This window comes from Hemibagrus wyckioides, linkage group LG12, assembly GCF_019097595.1.
Source record: "Hemibagrus wyckioides isolate EC202008001 linkage group LG12, SWU_Hwy_1.0, whole genome shotgun sequence".
NCBI lineage: Eukaryota > Metazoa > Chordata > Actinopteri > Siluriformes > Bagridae > Hemibagrus > Hemibagrus wyckioides.
Window position 1 is genome coordinate 7,128,550 of NC_080721.1, and position 18,173 is coordinate 7,146,722.

The window sequence follows — 18,173 nt, forward strand, 5'->3', positions numbered from 1 at the left end:
AGCTAGTCGAATGCTAATATCTAGTTAACATTTAAGAGATTAGGAATTAGATGAAGCTATCTAACAACAGCTTTGTTGCTAATGTCGCATCAGTTTCAGATCAACTTCTTGAGTGTCTGATGCTATGGCTTTTTTTTAAATATGATTAGAATATTTAGGCAGTAGAATGTAAATATTTTTCTTTGGAAAAAGTGTGAAAAAGAGTGCAGTTTATAGAGACTATGAATGTAGTAAATATAATACGGATTGATGTTGGTGATATTTTGACCGCTAAGCATTTGTCCCACAGTTACACCAACCCTCCCTCTCCACACACACTGATAAACTCCTCATCACCTCAGTTAGCTCAGTTAGCTCTGAATATCTGTCTCTCATTCGTGTTGGTTTGTTTGCTCTATCAACAGTGAGGCAGCTGAGGAAAACTGGGACGCCGAAGGCTGCAAAACGCTCCCGTCGCCAGCGGTCCACACTAAATGCCTCTGCAGCAAGATTTCCACCTTTGCAGTGTTAGCACACAAAGCTAAAGAGCCGGTGAGTGTCACCTTTACAGTTACACGTCTAAATCCTGCAAAAATCTCCGAAAGCAATGGAATGATATAAAACCTTTGACTTTTTTTGAAACTTTTACATTTGTGTTGAATATTTTAGTAAATGCTATGTTGGTAATTATTATTATAATTTTTTTTTAAATCTTTTTCTTCATCCTTAAATGCCATCATTTTGAAGTAATACAGTAGTTATTATGCTCTTTGGTTGTTATTATGCTGTCAGAACCGCTGAAGGACTGTACGAATGTTGCTGTCGAGCTCATCAGCATCAGGAAGTAAGCACTGAGAGACGAATAGCTTGTCTTTCAAGGAAGTGGAATGTGAGTGGGTGTCACATAGGCAACAAGACGCTGATTTTGATGTGCACCTTTGTTGTACACACTTCACAATTTAAATAAATTATGGCCTTCGCATCCCACAGATGACATGTCTTTATTGACAATGCCTCTATTGAGGGTCTTGGCATGCTTTAGGCTAGTCTTGTTAATAGGAAATTAAAAAAAAAAACACAATGACAAACAAGTTCTGAAAATAATTAAATTGTTAAATTATTCATTACAAGAGGATATGGATTTTTAATTGCACTTGTCATATGGGTGCTGTAGGTATCATGTTGTGTTTTGGGCTTGTTAATCGGATCGAACATGTGTGCTAAATTTTTAACTTTTTTTAAATTTTTTAAATTTTTGTTGTTGCTGGATTGAGAATACTGAAACAGATTAACTCTGTTGTATGAGGAATGTGTTCAGTGTGTTAATATTAATCGTACATCTTAATATGGACTAGCGTGCTAAAATGATTAGCAAGATTAGCAAGACCTGCTAACGACCTAAGCTGTTTGCCCTTTATCCTTCCTGATTAATGTCTGTACATTTTATTATATTGACCATCTGCCATTTGATGGACCACCCACCATATGTTCACTCTCTCTCTCTCTCTCTCTCTCTCTCTCTCTCTCTCTGATTTCCTCTTTCTCTTCCACAAGTCATGGTGGGTGAATGGGGGGATGTGGTGGCTGACCCACTTTTGTCTACTGTTCCTTTTTTTGCTGTCTATCTGAAAGCACCCCATTAGAATGAGTGATATGCACAGCAGGGGAAAGGGATGCTGGGAGATGGAAAAAGGCCGGGAGGAGTGAGCAATGTGGGGGCGGAGATTGTAAATCCAGTAGCCGGGCATTGTCACATAGAAACTGGACCACACACAGCTGGCTAATGTCAATGCCGCTCCTGCTGATCTCAGCCAGAGAGACCACAACAGTCTGGCACAATCACACACACACACACACACACACACATGCACACAAACATGTGCGCACTATCATTGTTCTTGTCACAGAAACTTTTACTTAGACGTCATAAAAACTTCAGGTTTGTTTCAATCACTGAAGCCTGAGAGAATTCTCTATTCTGATTGGTCTGAGGGGTTGTGTTTATTTCCTATAACAGCAAATCTGACAGCAGTGTCAGCTGCATGAAATCTCAGGATTGTATTAATGTGCTCATTCTGTTGTTATTGTTTCTATGGAAACAGTGGCTTCAGTCGTACATGTATGGCAGTATATTTAAATGTAATTTTAAGGCATTCATTAGCTTAGTGGTTAGCATGTTTGCCTCACAGCTGTTCTCCCTGTGCTTCAGGGGGTTCCTCTGGGTACTCTGGTTTCCTTCCCAAGTCCAAAGACATGCATTTGTAGTCAGGTTTAAGAGAAATCTGATAAGTCAGGACTAGTTAAGGCCTGGTCAAGTCTAAGACCTATCTAATGATCACAAGATAGAAGAGCTTTTCACACATTGTAAACTCCTGGTGAACAAAATCTTGTTTCGCACTGCTCATACTTCACATAGGACTAATAATTAATCCTGAATATTCATAATCACGCTGTACATCTCTTAACTCTCTCAGTTATTTGCATATCTGCACCATCAACAACCATAAATGAATAAATAAAGCATACACCCGCTTTAAATAAACAGCTCATCTCACGTTTTTTGTATCAGTGACAAAAAATGTTCCAATATAAATCCTCTTTGGCTGTTTTTAAGCCTCCTGAGATGCTCAAAGGCAAGAAAACAAAGGCAAACAGACAAAAGATGAAAGAAAAAAGAAGACTTAGTTTAAGTACTGTTTACACAACACACAGGGTTTCTGTGACTGTACAAAGCCAACTAAGCATGTGATATGAGGCACACGTTGTTCAATTTCTCACTACATGTCAGACGCTTAGAATAGAATGGAAGTTTTTATTTGTCACACATACATTACAGCGTAGTGAAATTCTTTCTTCATATATCCCAACTTTATAGGTTGGGGTCAAAGCCATGATATAGTACCCCTGGATCAGAGAGGGTTAAGTGCCTTGCAGCTTGGCCGGTTCTGGGGCTTGAACCCTGATCAACAACCCAGAGCCTTAACCACTTGAGCTACCACTGCCGAGAATCTAGCCGAAACATTTTCACACTGCACCGCTTCACACTGTCCACTTTTGCCACCTCGGTGTGGGTTTAACTGCAAAAGCGCTGCTAACTTCAGAGTAGAGTTTCAAAAACCCCAGGTAAGAAGTCGCGCTAACCCTGCATCTAAACTCTAAGTGTGAAGCATTCCTCTATGCAGAGTTTAAAGCAGGGTTTAGAACGATGAGAACCTGAGGTCAAGTGCAGTGTGAAAAGCCTTAGAGGCAAGATCGAGGCAGAAAACCCAATTAAATCCAAGAATTTTTGACCAAGCTACTTGGATCAACTATTCAGAGCAATTATTGCAGCAATATTTTGAAGATTCTAGAAGTTCTTGTGTAGACTTTTTAATACTTAAACCACTCAATGTACAGTTTACATTATTATTAACAATATTAAAAAATATTTTTAGTAATTAGAAAATATTCTCTGTGTAATTTTTTGACAAAAGAGACCACAGTCTTGTTCAGTCTGGCTTAGCTGAAAACAGAAAATAGTAGCTTTCAGGTAACACCTAAGTGGTCATTGACTCTCGGTACACGTTATTAAGCATCTACTTTTTTTGAGCTTTGAGATTTCTAACACATGAAAGAGTTTCTCTAGCTGTCTGTTCGTTGTCTATATACAGTCTGTCAGCATGCGTGTCCACTCGAGCTCAGAGACAACCCTCATTCAAGGAGAGAAATTGTGTGAAGCCTTGCATGAGCTGTCTAGACAGGAGTGATCACAATGTGCTTATTTTCTGTTATTTTTTTTGCCAGATTCACACCACTCTGACTAGTTTCTGCATGCTGCTGGGGTTTCAGATGTGACTAAGATTACACCTTTACTCATCAGACTGAACAGACTGTTAAATAAGAAATTGGTATTAAAATACCCCCATTTATTCACTCTGATATAAATAGCTCAAGTCAAGAAAGTATGAAAAGTGTATTCTTTTATTCAGCATTTGATTAAATTGTTAAAAGCTTCAGATTTAAAAAGTGGAACTATAGAGTGCTGCAGGAACGAGTCCTAAAACCTGGAAATTAAGTTTTTTTCTCCTTCTTCTTCCGGTTCCATTGTCCTGAAATCAATGGGTTTTTGGTTATATGCCTGAAATAAGGTCTGTGGCTAAAACAAGCTCATCATTTTTTTTTATTCTACGACATTTAATACATCGGTAATACACCACTCATTATTTTTTAAGCTTTTACTCGTCTTGAGAAATGTGGTTGCTAACAGAGGACGGCTGTGACATTAAACGTTGTTACGGCGAACAGAAAAACTCATCATCGTGTTTATACTCACGCTCTTGCAGATTATTCATTCATTCAGTTTCATCTGCAAAAAATTAAAGAACAGTTGATCCTTATCAGGAGTTTCTGGTGATTGTATTTATTTAGGCTTCACAAAATTCATGTAAATGTTATGCTTATTGTGAAGATTATCTGAACAACACGTGTATGAATTGTAAACTATGGTCCCTTCCAATAATCCAAAAGCCAATGTAAAAATCCTAGTGACTTTTTGTTGAAGGAATCAGGAAGATGATCACTTCCAGGTTGGCCTACAAAACTTGGCCATCCATCATCCATTCAGCACAATATATGTTCAAGGATAGCTACATTTCAATAAACTGAAAAGAATAGAAATCGAAGGCTTTCTAGTTGACTTCTAATAGAAGTAGGTGATTGTTTAATTTAACATGATTTTGTATTAGTTCCAGCGTACCACACTACAGCACTGACTTCTCTGAGCTGATTATGCAAAAGCTGTGACAGTAGTTTTTGCTTCAAGGCAGTCAGAAGGTTTTCCGTCATGGTAGAATCTTATTCTATACATTATTTCCCTCTAACTGCAAGCCACATTGTGTTTTATTCCTTACTTAACAGCCCTTGGTCACTGGTGATAAGGGTTTTATACGCTGTTTGCTTCTGTGTTGACAGCCTGGATTGTTAGTTGACTTAATGACCCACTTTCCATTCATTTGACCTACACATTGTGTGATAGCTCCTAGGGATTTTCTGGATTTTTTTTCATTCTTGGGTGTGTTATACTCAGTATGTGAATGTATTGAAGGTCTATTTCTAGGATGTAGGATTGAGTTATATGACGTTATATCAGGCCCTGTTATTTAAATCACATTTTGGCTTTGGTTGTTGAGCAATAATGAATAGGTTTGCCCAGTATTATAAATATTTTGGGATTCATTTTTATAATTGCTATTATTAAATTATATTGTGAGCTTTTTGATGATTTTTTGATGATAATATTTGGTTTAATAATGTGTGTCTGATTTTTGTGTTCATATATCCATATATCTGTTTTTTTTTTCACTGAGATTTTGCATTTATTTTTATTTTTTTTTTTATTTTTTTTTTTTTCTTAGCCTTGGGGATTATCTATATTGTCTCTCAAGTATCTTAACTGCTCTTCTATAAATGTTTCGTAAACCTATAAAACTACATTTTTTCCATCAGATCAAATGTTTCTGAAAATCTGCTTTTCTTCATACTGACAAAAGACGTTTCTGGCACAGGTCATGTGCATGTAGTGATGCCCACAAGACTCATGAAAGTTGAAGTGCACAGAGAACAAGACGCTCAAAATGCCTTCTAAATGGTAAAAGGCAAGATAGAAAAGCAAATATGGAACTTATTTAACCTCAATGTGCCAGTAAAAATATTTAGCAGTGTAAGGTCAAAATCTAAATTCACTAAAAAAGGTGAATTAAGTATGAATTACAGTAAGTGAGGTGAAAGAATAGTGTGGCATGATAACAAAAGAAGAAAAGAAAATGACAGTGCACCTGGGTGATCACACACATAGAAACTGCTAGTTTGAAGGTCTCAATTTGCTTAAAGTGTTACGTTACATAATGTTATTTTCATAAGCCAACTTTTATTCTTGAAAGCATAATTTTTCATCATAAGCACAGCAAATGCTAAATCTCCTGGACTGCGGAGGCTATGAGAAGACAGATCGACCTGTTGTCCATTTATATGGTGCTATTTCTTTAGTCATAACTGAATGATTTGTTTTATTTGCCACAATTAATGAATTAATTATTATTATTTTTTAATATGAAATGAAATTTTCTTAAGTGAGTATGTGCAAGAGACCACGAAGCACTTCTGTAAGTCACTCTGGTTGAGGGCACATGCTAAATAATGTAATTAAAATAAATATAAAAATTCAACTTAAGAGTATATTCCATCTATAATGTATAATGTAGAGGTGCACTAATTCATGCTATACATATTATGATTTGAAGTTTGGATCAAAGTCAGGTTTGCATTAGCCACACACTCCGAAGTACGAGTAGAATAAGGTCAAAGATACGTTTTTTGTTTTTTTCTTTCAAAATATTCTGAATATGAAATAAAAATTTCTCATGTTAATAGTCCTAGAAATGAGTTATGAATACATGTGTTCACATACAACTTGATAAATGAGGCCTGTTTGTTGAGACTGACAGTGTAAAAGTGTGTCTGGGAAAATCTGTCGGATATTTCTTAATAGATTTAAAACAGATTTTTTTTTTCTCTGACCGTAATAATTTGACATTTTTACATTAAAAAATCAGAAATGGTTTTCAGAGAAATCGCATGGAAATCTTTTTATTTACGTATTATGATGATCATTATAAGAAATGCCCAGATAGGGGCAGTGGTAGCTCAGTGGTTAAGGCTCTGGGTCATTGATTGGAAGATCGGGGTTCAAGCCCTGACAAGCTGCCACTGTTGGGCCCTTGAGCAAGGCCCCTAACCCACCCTGCTCCAGGGGCGGTGGATCATGGCTGACCCTGTGCTCTCACCCCAGGAGGATGGGATATGTGAAGAAAGAATTTCACTGTGCAGTAATGTATATGTGACAAACAAACTAAATACTTAGATGCCCTTGAGAACAAATGATTACTCATTGTGTCTTCAAAACTTGTCCAAAATCTCTTTTTTAGTTTTAACAAATAACACGGAATGAGCTAAAATGGAACCACTTCACACAATGTCTGCTTGTTAACACACATTAACACGTCTTCTTAATAACACGACTACTTGTCAACACATCTTCTTATTATTCAGAATTTAGCAAGAAGCATTTCATCAAAATGTGTGGGTTGTTTTTTAACATATGTTTAATCAATTCAGTTTATAATCGGATGCTGACATGTCTGTCAAAATATCCTGTGATGTCCAACGCTGTTACATCATTACCAAAAGGAAAAGACAGAGCTTTGTACACATGACAGTGAACTTATTCATGCACAGGGAATGGCAAGACTCTGTAATGAGTAAATGTCCAGTTGAATAAAGTGTTTATTTAACCAGGAAATGAATGTTCCTACTAGTATTTTGCTGCATGAAGCCTCTGCAGTCCTAAACAGTGTTTAGTAAGTAGAATATTTTGTCCAGTATTTTGGCACGGTCTTTTCCAATTGACAAGCATTTGCAATTAAGAATTTGTCCAAATGATATGTTCAGCATGCAGGGTGACAGAGACGAAGAAATTGCGGTGCACATTGAGGAAAACAATGCGTACATGAATAAATTGAGCAGCTTTAGAGAGGTAGGAATAAAGCAATTTGGCAATGCAGCAAACTGCTGAGTCAGTGAGAGGAAGCTTTCAAAGCAAATATGGTCAAGAATAAAACAGAGCCACTGATTCTCCATGCACCCATTATGTGCTCTCTGAGAAGTGAAAAATGCTTAGTTTCACCATCAGTTATTCGGATTTAAAGCGAGGTTTCTTGCCAGATCAGTTGTTTTGGATCACACAATGCCTAATATTTCTTTTCACTGAAACTGTAAACTAACCCACTAAAAGTTTTTCTCACTAAAAATCCAGTCAGATATGAGAGATTAGAGTTATGAGATACTGTTCTTGCTTTGTATTAACCTATAAAAAACTGTTGCAGTTGTTGCACCTTGACAAGCAAAGTTTTACGATTTTAAAGTCCAAAAATCAAGAAGGAGAATTTTTTAAGGATTTTACTCAGACTGTGGTGCATTTTGACAGCTGGTATATGATTACAAACTGAATTGTTCTAGTTTATGCCCATTTTTTCATGACATTCACTCTTAGAGAATCCACTAGTTGGCAAGGTGTTAGACAGACTCACATATGCTAAACTGGCTGCTTACCCAAATTGATCTTTAATTTAGACTTTAATTTACGTTTACAAAATTTGGAAGATACCCTTTATCTGGAATGACATTTATCTCGTTTACACAACTGAGCAGTCGGGGGTTAAGGGCCTTGCTCAGGGGCCAGTAGTGGCAGCAGTTTGCAGCTCATGACCTTTCGATCAGTAATCCAACGTCTTAACCCTTGAGCTACCACTTCCCTCTAATTTGGATTTCTTAAAGTTTAGGTGTATAAGAAGAAAAGCCAAAGGAAAAAAAAATGTCCAAAACCCAGATTTTCCCTCATTTTAACTGTTTTCCAGAATTCAGCAACAGCAGCACCCAGTGGATTTTCCTTTAACTATATGCTATTCTAGGCTGCTTTTCCAATGATGAGAATTCATCTATTTTCATTGATTTATTCATTAACTAATTCATTCATCTTAATTATGCTCTTTATCTTAGTCAGAGTAGCAGAGAACGTGTCACCTATCCAAGGAATATGAGGTGGAATACACTCAGGATAAGCCTAACATTTTTCATCAAAACTTCAATTCATTTTAAATTTCCACAGCATTTCATTGCATCAGTACATAACAGTGGATATTGAAAATATGGTCTTCATTTATCCGTCTGTCCATCTGTCCATCCATCCATCCATCCATTCATTGATTCCATCCATCCATCCATTCATTCATTCATTCATTCATTCATTCATTTATTCATCCATCCATCCATTCATTTCTTTCTCCATCCATTCATCCATTTATTCATCCACTCATTTATCTATTCTTTCATTCATTTATCCATTCATCCATCCATCCATCCATCCATCCATCCATCCATCCATCCATTCATTCATTCATTCATTCATTCACTTATCCATCCATCCTTCCACTCAATCATTCAGTTTCAGGAACTGATTTATTCTGGTCAGGGTTCTGGTGGCACCAGAACTTATACTGGGAACACTGGCCACTAGATGTGCATACACCCCACTATGGGAGACCAGTCCACCACAGCACAAAGTAAATTCTGAACAGACCAAAATGAATTTGAAGCTGGAACATACAGCAAATCCACTTGAACGGCTGATGAAGCTTGCTGTTAGGTGTCCATGTCGTACTGACCTAAAGTTGGAAGTTAACTTTCCCAGATGGCGCCTATCAATTATGCTCCACTTCTATATCTCTAGCATTAAGTTCCCTGGCTGCTACTGGAATGCCTGGTGACATTTGGAGATGGGCAATAAACAGCACCATTAGCGCCTAGTCATTTTCCTTCCATTAGCCACGCCATGTTCAGGTCAGTGCATCTCTATCAGTAATGTTCTCTCGACGCCAGCAAAGCACTCCATTCAACTGGAAAGACCTTTACCGTCGCACCGTGAGGAACGTTTTGTACAGATCCTACAAGCACCGAGGGGAGAGTGCTGCTGCAACTCAGGATTTTCCATTTTTTTAGCTTCATCAAAGTCCTGAAACTTGTAATATACGGTAATTAGCGTAAAAACAGGTCTCTGGTATCGGTCACTTGAGCAGCAGACTTCAAACGAACTAATTCAGAGATTTATTTTGCTTCTAGTTTTTGCTTTTGCTTCTAGTTTTAACACATCTACAGAGAAATTGTAGGAGAGTGTTTGGAAACATTTTGAAATATAGGAAATACTGAATAGGAATGGAATTATGGGTGAAATATCCTTAATGCATTGCGTAATGTTCAGTCTGTGCTGATGATAATGATATGGTGTCCTACTGCTGGCATAATTATCACAGTTTGCTATATATTTCAGAATGTGACCTGCTGAGGCATGATGGCCAAGTTGGAAGGCCTTGGTCTTATAAACTGAAGAGCATAGGTTCTATCCCTGAATGTGCCTTGCTGTAATGGCTTGCATAAGTCAGTTTCACTAAAGGCAGTGGTGGCTTAAGTGGGTAAAGCTCTGGGTTGTTAACTGGGGTTCAAGCCAGTTGTTGGGCCATTGAGCAAGCTGCTTCTTTTTTCATACATATTTGGTGTAGGAATATACAGTATGTAATTGCTAAGAAAATTTAGGATGGATGGTGATTTCAAATGCCAGAGGAGTTTTGGTATATAGTTTTATTCATTTATTCATCCATTTTGTTTATTCATTCATTGATTAATTATGTTTAGACAGGTTTACAAATCAAAGATAACTATCTTGACTATCTTATTTTGTCAGGTCTCAACAATCTTTCTTTAAAAGGAACATCTAGCTTTGACTAAAACTTTTCAGTGTTCCTGCCAATAATATATACTAATAATTTATTCATCCATCTACAGTAAGCATTTTATCCTGGTCAAGGTTAATCTGGTACCCATCCTCACAACACCAGGGACAAAGCAGAAGAATTCATCTCGAATGGGACAGCAGTTAATCGCAGAGCACACACACACATACACAACACCCATTCACACCTAGGGGCAATTTATCGATGCCAATCTTCCAAGCTGCATGTTTCAGAAAATTTTGAAAATGTTTTCTTGCCTCAGTAAGTCGGGGCAATCTGGCTGCAAAAATTAAAAAAGAAACAAAACAAAACTGTAGATTAGCTGTTTGTAGCTACTTAGCATGCTAATACCTAAATGCATTTGTAATTTCTGCTGTAGTTTTGCTTTGCCCTCTCTAAAGGCTAGCTAAAGTATGCATCCTAAGCGAACACACAACCAAATGAATCCAAAAAAGTGGGAAAAACAGTTTGGATGGCTATTTTTCCAGGGGCATGTTGTTAGTGCTAGCATTTCTTAGCATACTGGATCAAATATAGTGTGAATCAGTGACCTAATGATACAGCTACTATACCATCAGAACCCTTTTCACTGCTTTCTGGAACTGTGATGTCTAACATTGTGTGGATCTTATTGATAATATAAGGCTTTGCTATTAAATATATATAGTCAAATTAATTGTGTTTGCAGAATACTAGCCTTGGACTGCTGCAGAAAGAGTGTAATGCAAGATTTTGAATTATGGAAAAGCTGTGTTTGGAACAGAAGCACCATATTGCTGACAGCAAGAGCAAGAATCTTGACCCCGTTGCTGGGAGAGTGCTGGATTAAGCTCTATGTTTAATAGAAACCAGGCAGGAGGGCAGGATTAAGCCACTGCTGTCAGGCCATTTAGTATGGATGGAGGCTTTGCCAACTAATCTTGTTTATTTTCTGCATGGGCTGGCTAGTCGCATGCTATTTCACCAATGTTACTAATCTCTTTTATTTAAAGCATGCCAACTTCTATTTATTCTACAAAGGCTCCGATAATCTGGAGCATTTGCCATGCTAGCGACATGCCATCACTTCATCGGTTACACAATAACGCAGGATGGGAGTTGTAGGCTGTGAGAGTATAGCGGCCATAACAATTTTCCCCTGTACCCGGGTCTCCGTGCCATGTAAAGGCTTTGAGGCTTTGAGCATCGTGAGAGTCATCCAAGCAAAGACAAAGTCACATACACATATCAGCACTGAATTTGTGAAGTGTTATCTACATAATACTGAAACAGATGAAAACACACACACATTTGTATCCTGCATCAGAGAACCAACCTGCCTTGCATGCTAAAAGGCTCTGAAGGACGAAGGCCATTTGGTATCTTGGGATCTGCACTGCTGACTAATCTCCCTCAGGCGTGTTGACAGATCTTTCATTCTGCTCTGCCTAAATACACACAGACATACAAACATGTACACACACACAAACACACATACACATAACACACAATAAAAGGCTAATGTCACATAGCTGCTATGTTTTGCTCTTGAAATTTCCTGCTTTTAGGATATTCTGGCCTATCAGACAGTGTCATGGGAATACAACACACTTCTAACACAACACATAAAATATACAACTTCCTGAAAGTGTGTTGGCCACCACCAGTATGAATAATGTTATTTCAGTGTTTATTAATATCATTTAGTAATTTTACATTGTAAAAAAAAATTGTGATGACCTAGAATATAACCAGACTATAAATAAAGGAGACCAAAAGCTTTAAAAATGCCTTGATGGATGTAAATGCAGTAATAGTTAGCTCAGACATTATGTGAATTTAAAGTTGCTGTCAACAAATAAAAGGAAATCAGAAGTCTTACTAATGATGAGTAGGACTATGTGATTGTTTAGCTGGTGTTACACTGGCCTAGTTGGCGTTAGGCTGGTTAAATTGGTTTTAGATTGGTCTAGTTGGTGCTAGGCTGGTTTAACTGATTTTGGGTTGGTCTAGCAGGTTGTTATACTGAACTAGCTGGTTTAAAGGCTTGCTTGCTGTTGATAGAGATGTCTAGCTGGTGTTGGGCTGGTTTAACTGGTTTTGGATTGATCTGGTTGGTGTTAGGTTGGTTTAGCTGGTTTTGGGTTGGTCTTGCAGGTTGTTAGACATAACTATCCTGTTTAATGGCTTCCTTAATGTAGATAAGCTGGTCTAGCTGGTGTTGGGCTGGTTGAACTGGTGTTATGTTGTTTCTAGCTTTTGTTGCAGTGGTGTATCTGATGTTAGTCAGGTCTTGGTGGTATTAAACTTGTCAAGCTAGTTTAACTGGTTTAGGGCTGGTGTAGATGGTGTTCTACTAAACTAGCTGCTTTAGATGCTTGTCTGAAGATAATAGGCTTGGCTAACTGGTGTTAGGTTGTTGTAGCTTTTGTTGGAACAGCGTATCTGGTCTGGGGCTGATCTTGGAGGCTTGTGAAGCTGGTTGTTAGGCTAGTTAGGTTGGTGTAGCTGGTGTTGGAATTCTCTGGATAGAGTTAAGTGTCTATATGGAGTTAGGCTGGTTGAACTGGTGTTGGAATTGTCTAGCTACTCTTATGCTGGCCTAGAGGGTATTGACCTGGTATATCTGGTGTTGAGCTAAGCTAGTTGAAGTTTACTATTCCAGCTGGTGTCTGACTGGTCTGCCTGTTGGTATGTTGGTCTACTTGTCTATTCTCTTGTTTGGAGATTTGTTCATCTCCCAGCCAGACCAGTGTGGCCTACATGAAAAATAAAGCACATTTTCATTCTGACTCTGCTTAAATAACAATTCACTGGAGACATTTATACATTAAACCTTTGTTACTAATACTTCCCTGTAGTGTTGTTGGAATAAACCATTTCTAAGTTTCCTTCCAGTAAGCCTGAACAACACTGCATACATTTAAATTGCCAATTAGATGGCTGTGTTGTTCAGGGACATCATTACTCATGCTATATTGGGTTAAAGAAAACAGGTTTGGGCCTCAGTATGATTCCAAGAACACAGTGATGGGTCAGCAGGTTCATGCATTGAGCTTTGGGCCTCCATCACAGTCCCAACATCCCAACTTCCCAGACTGTCATCTCTCACACTCGTCTACTCTCTGAGCTACTCCAGCGATAACAAGTATCTTGGGAACCTGAAGGACAGCCTTACCATATGCTACAATAGTACTGGGTCTCCTGATTTTGCTCCAAGAAGCTTCACTACAGAAGGTAGAGAGTCTTGAAGGTCTTGGGCCTACTTTAGATCTCACAAGGTCTTATCCATTTCATTTAAATTCTGTCTTTTGGTTTGGGACTTCCCCATTTTGCTCTCTGTCCCCTGCTGTCTGTATTCAACTGCACCTTTTCTTTCTTCTTTCCCACTTTCTTCTTGTCATAATGAGTTATAGCAGAGTAAAAGGCACATGAGGGAGAGAGAGAGAGAGAGCGAGAGAGAGAGAGCAAGAGAGAGAGTGATAAACAGACTGTGGGCACTACATGGGGCAAGAGAAGTAGGGTAAACCTGGTGGGTTGAAAATAGATGCGGCTGCCGCTCGTTAGGAGCTCTATACTGCCCCAGGGACTGCTGGGATTGATGGCTATATGATGTGTTTTGTAATTTGTGGCGTCTGATTTTTAGTATGCAGTAGGAGGTGAAGAGATATGTGACACGTGCTGCAGTCTATCACACTATTTAGGCCAGTGTTTATGGTAGAGGTGCTATTCTCTCTCTCTCTCTCTCTTTATCTCTCTATCATGTTGTCTACCTGTTTACAAGTAGTAGTTTTAATTCAAATTATTTTTTAGAGTATTATGCGCAGCTAATATGTTATATATTAAGTAGAGTTTAAGTAGTGGAGTGCAATGTAAATTAAACATCATTAGCAGAAATGAAAACCATATATTGTGTGAATATAAGTGAGAGACATGACTTCTAGTTTAATCCATGGCATTAATGCTTGATCTGAATAAACACATTTATGTATCTCTCTCTCTCTCTCTCTCTCTCTCTCTCTCTCTCTCTCGTTCTCTCTCTGTCAAGCTTCCTTTTTCTTTCCAGTCTTCTGTTTATTTGTGTCTATTGAAAGGCCACAACTTCAAAACATTTCCTCCATCCATTAGTAATTTAAATATTGGATATCTTTCTAACCTGAGACATGTTTGATAGGTACATGGCAAACTCAGGATTTCTCTGAATCCCCAAACCACTTCTCCTCCTCTTCTTTTGCTTTGATTGAAGTTCGAGCTTGTTCTTCTCTCTCTCTCTCTTTTTCTCTCTCTCACTCTCACACTCTCATCCCTATTGCAGTTATTGCTTAAAGAAATTTTAGTAGCCTCAGTTATTCGGAGAAACCTGCATGAAAACCAGAGCGCTCGTGTGGACTAGCTACCACTGAGCCGGTTATTAGCATGCTGTGGGCATCAGGCTAAGCTAAAGATGAAAGGTTGAGCTTGGCAGCTACTAGCCTTTCTCTGCCACCTGCAATGGCAGCGCCTGCCAACTCTGCCAGCCGTACTGTAGCCATGAAACTTTTATAAAACCCGCAGCTTTGAACCTCCACACCTCTCCACTAATGCACTTCCTGCTGCTTTTACTAGGTGTTCTTTTTATTCTCTCTCTCTCTTTCACACAAACACCCTCTCACTCAACCCCATATCTGGATGGGTTAGTGCTATGTCTAGCACAGGAAAGCCTTTTGCCAGAATTGAGATTCTTCAGTAAATGACTGAACATATGCAGCAACATTTGCAGAGTTTATTATTTAAAACTGAAAATCCAGACTAACACAGCCTTTCCCTTCAGTGTTATCTGCAACGCCACACCCTACATTCTACATGTATGCACTTAGTTTAGTCCAGTGTCTTCAATTCCGTAAGATTTTTAAAGAACTAATTACAAAAAATTCCTATCTGACAAAGATCTTCATGTGCAACTAATGTCATAATATATGCCAACCATTACACCATTAATGATTTGTTTACTGGTGGTCCCTCATTGAATGAACAGAATGAACTTCCAACCCCAATCCAACAGAATCCATCACAATCTTTAAAAAAAACGCTAACCCACCTCTTCTATAAACTCTTAATGCTTAACTTGTCACCACTCAATAAATAAATAAATAAATAAATAAATAAATAAAATTACTTAATTAATAAAAAATTATTACATTAAAAAAATATATATTTCAATAAAAAAAAATTGTACTGTAGCCCTTGTTGCTCGATATGTCTACTAAAATGAATACATTTAAATAGAAGGTCAATATTTATGGCTATAAATATGAAAGGGTTAAAACAATACTTCCTGACTAGCTCTCTCTATCTAGTCTCTAGTTCAATGCATTGCCTTTAGCTAAAATACTGAATATTGAATAAAATGAATACATTTATGTCATTAGAAAATCCACAGCAGAAAGTCTTCTGTGCTCTGAAGCTGTGATGGTTCAGTATGGTAAATTCTTTTTTCTGGATTCACATCCAGATGGTTTTCTGCCAGTTGATGACCCCTGGCCTGGATTAAAGAGCCTTAAGATTTGTGCAAGTAGGGGGACTTTCTGAACTGACTGGCAACATGATTCAGTGGCAAATAGAGTCACCTCCCTGCTCACATGGGTTTTATTTTCGGTGATCTCCAATTGTCAGAGCCTCTGACATTCACAAGGATGTTGTAAAATACTGCAATAAGTCTCATGATCTCAAAATACCAAAATGCTTATATATGCATAAGTGCATCAATTAGTACATTGTAGATAATTCACTGACCACAATGAGCCTTTTAACACAGTGGATAATTATTATTTATTTATATGCACATTTTTTTCTCTCGTTTACTCACACACAGGATATGGGAGTGTCCAGTATGCCCTCCGTACCACTCATGGTAGGCTGTGGAGTGTCCTGCATGGCTTTACTCATCTTGCTGATCATCTATGCTGCTTCTTGGAGGTAAGGAAATCTCAAACCTCTCCCCTAGGCAAAGCTTTAATCTACAGTGGCCTACATAAGTGTGTTCACCTCCTTGAACTTGCCACCAATTTTTAATCTTATAAACTGGAATACTTAGGGCTGAATCTATAAAAACTGTGAGCAAGGGGAATTCAAAGGTAAAAGTTGTAATTTCAAAAGTATTTAGCTTCAATCCACATAATTATTTGAGTGGAGTGCAATTAAGGTAAAAAAAATTTTATTAAATATAATAATATATAAACATATACACATGCTCTCAGAATTTGTAAGAGAACAGGATGAAGGACCTATTAGAATAAGTTAAGTACAAAGTTTCATTCAGCAACAAGACATTAGCGAAAATGTTTTCTCGTCTAATGAATCCAAAATGTACCTGCTGCGTTGTCACCCTGAGAGCATCATCCCCTCAGAGAAGCATGGTGGTGGTATCATCATGTTGAGCAAATATGCAAGGCACTGTATGTCCTCTTTATGCATCATCAACCTGGGAATTTTCTTTTCTTAACCACTATATTCCGTTTACCATTGTTCACTCCTTCAGTCTCCCTAGTGCAATTTCATAAATTTCGTCTTGTGTCTATTAGCTATATAATGTACAGCTGTATATAGGAATAGACACAGATCCTCCTGATGGGGCGTGCAAAAGGAATATGAGAGCCATGCACAATAAATTGTTATGACTTTCTAAAAGAAAGACTTTCATCAAGTTCATCTGCTGCATTTAACCATGCAGATTTCATACTAGATAAATTGTCTTTGATTCTGTGCCACTTTAGATAAATATTTGAATAGGGTATTTTTGACCTGTTCTTTGGGAAGTGAATATAGTCTTCTGCTGAAACTGAACCAAACCAAATTTAATTTGTAGACTTAGGCAGCTTCCCGTGAGGGATTATTCAAATGGGGGTGGACGCACACCGAGATAAAACTGCAATTAGATGTCTTATGGAGTAGATGAGGGACAGGCAGCATAATGTGGTGAATGCTAGCTCAGTTGTTATTGTGAAGACGCAAAACACAGCAGCCTGTCTGTGGCAGATGGCCTGGAGCGACGACTAACATTGTGTCCTGGGCACAAACAGAGCTTAGATGAGTATTTGTTTACTCCCACTGACCATGACTCTGAATCCTTCACAGTGTGGTGACTCTCCTAAATGGGTTTTTAAGACAATCCACTGCAATGCATGGCCATAGAACGTACAGTGCCCAGGGCAGGCTTGACCTTCACCACAGTTCAGCGACATTTCCTGAGTAGTGTTGGTATTTCCATAGTGTTGCTAATTGCCACCTTTAAACTCAGGTGTATTAGATGGAAAAGCATACACAATGAAATTTAAATCAGTGACAGATCATTATCTTTCTTCACATAAACCAGTGAGTCAACAGCAATTTGATATTCCAGACCAGTGATCTCACTGGAAAAAAAAATAATTAAGTAATTTAGTAATTGACTATATACTCACAGGTCACTTTTTTGCAGTTATCCAATTGACCAAATGTGTTGCCTAGATAGATAGATAGATAGATTCCTATTCATTAAGAGGAAATAGATAGATAGATAGATAGATAGATAGATAGATAGATAGATAGATAGATAGATAGATAGATAGATAGATAGATAGATAGAATAAAGTATCTATCTAAGATTCGTTTGGTACATTGCATTGTAATAGTTATGGAATTTTAAAAGTTTTCTTGTGATAAAGTTCTTGTAGTTATGAAATTATAATAGTTTTATTAGAACTATAAGAATTTTATTAGTAGTGAAATTTGAGTAACTATGGAATTCTTGTAGTCAGAATGTTTTAATGCTGAGTTTCTGATATATTTTAATGTAAACATTAAGAGATCAGATGAAGC

General features: G+C 37.7%; 1 protein-coding gene across 15 annotated transcripts in view; it reads left to right on the forward strand.

Moving 5' to 3' along the window:
• The window catches only part of adgrb2 (adhesion G protein-coupled receptor B2), a 389,817-nt gene that overhangs the window by 283,361 nt on the left and 88,283 nt on the right, over window positions 1-18,173 (forward strand). For all 15 annotated transcript variants that reach the window (XM_058404654.1, XM_058404659.1, XM_058404647.1 and 12 more), the window contains 2 exons: window positions 405-531; window positions 16,189-16,292. In XM_058404654.1, coding sequence (XP_058260637.1) covers window positions 405-531; window positions 16,189-16,292 — 231 coding nt within the window. The remainder of the gene's footprint in view (window positions 1-404; window positions 532-16,188; window positions 16,293-18,173) is intronic.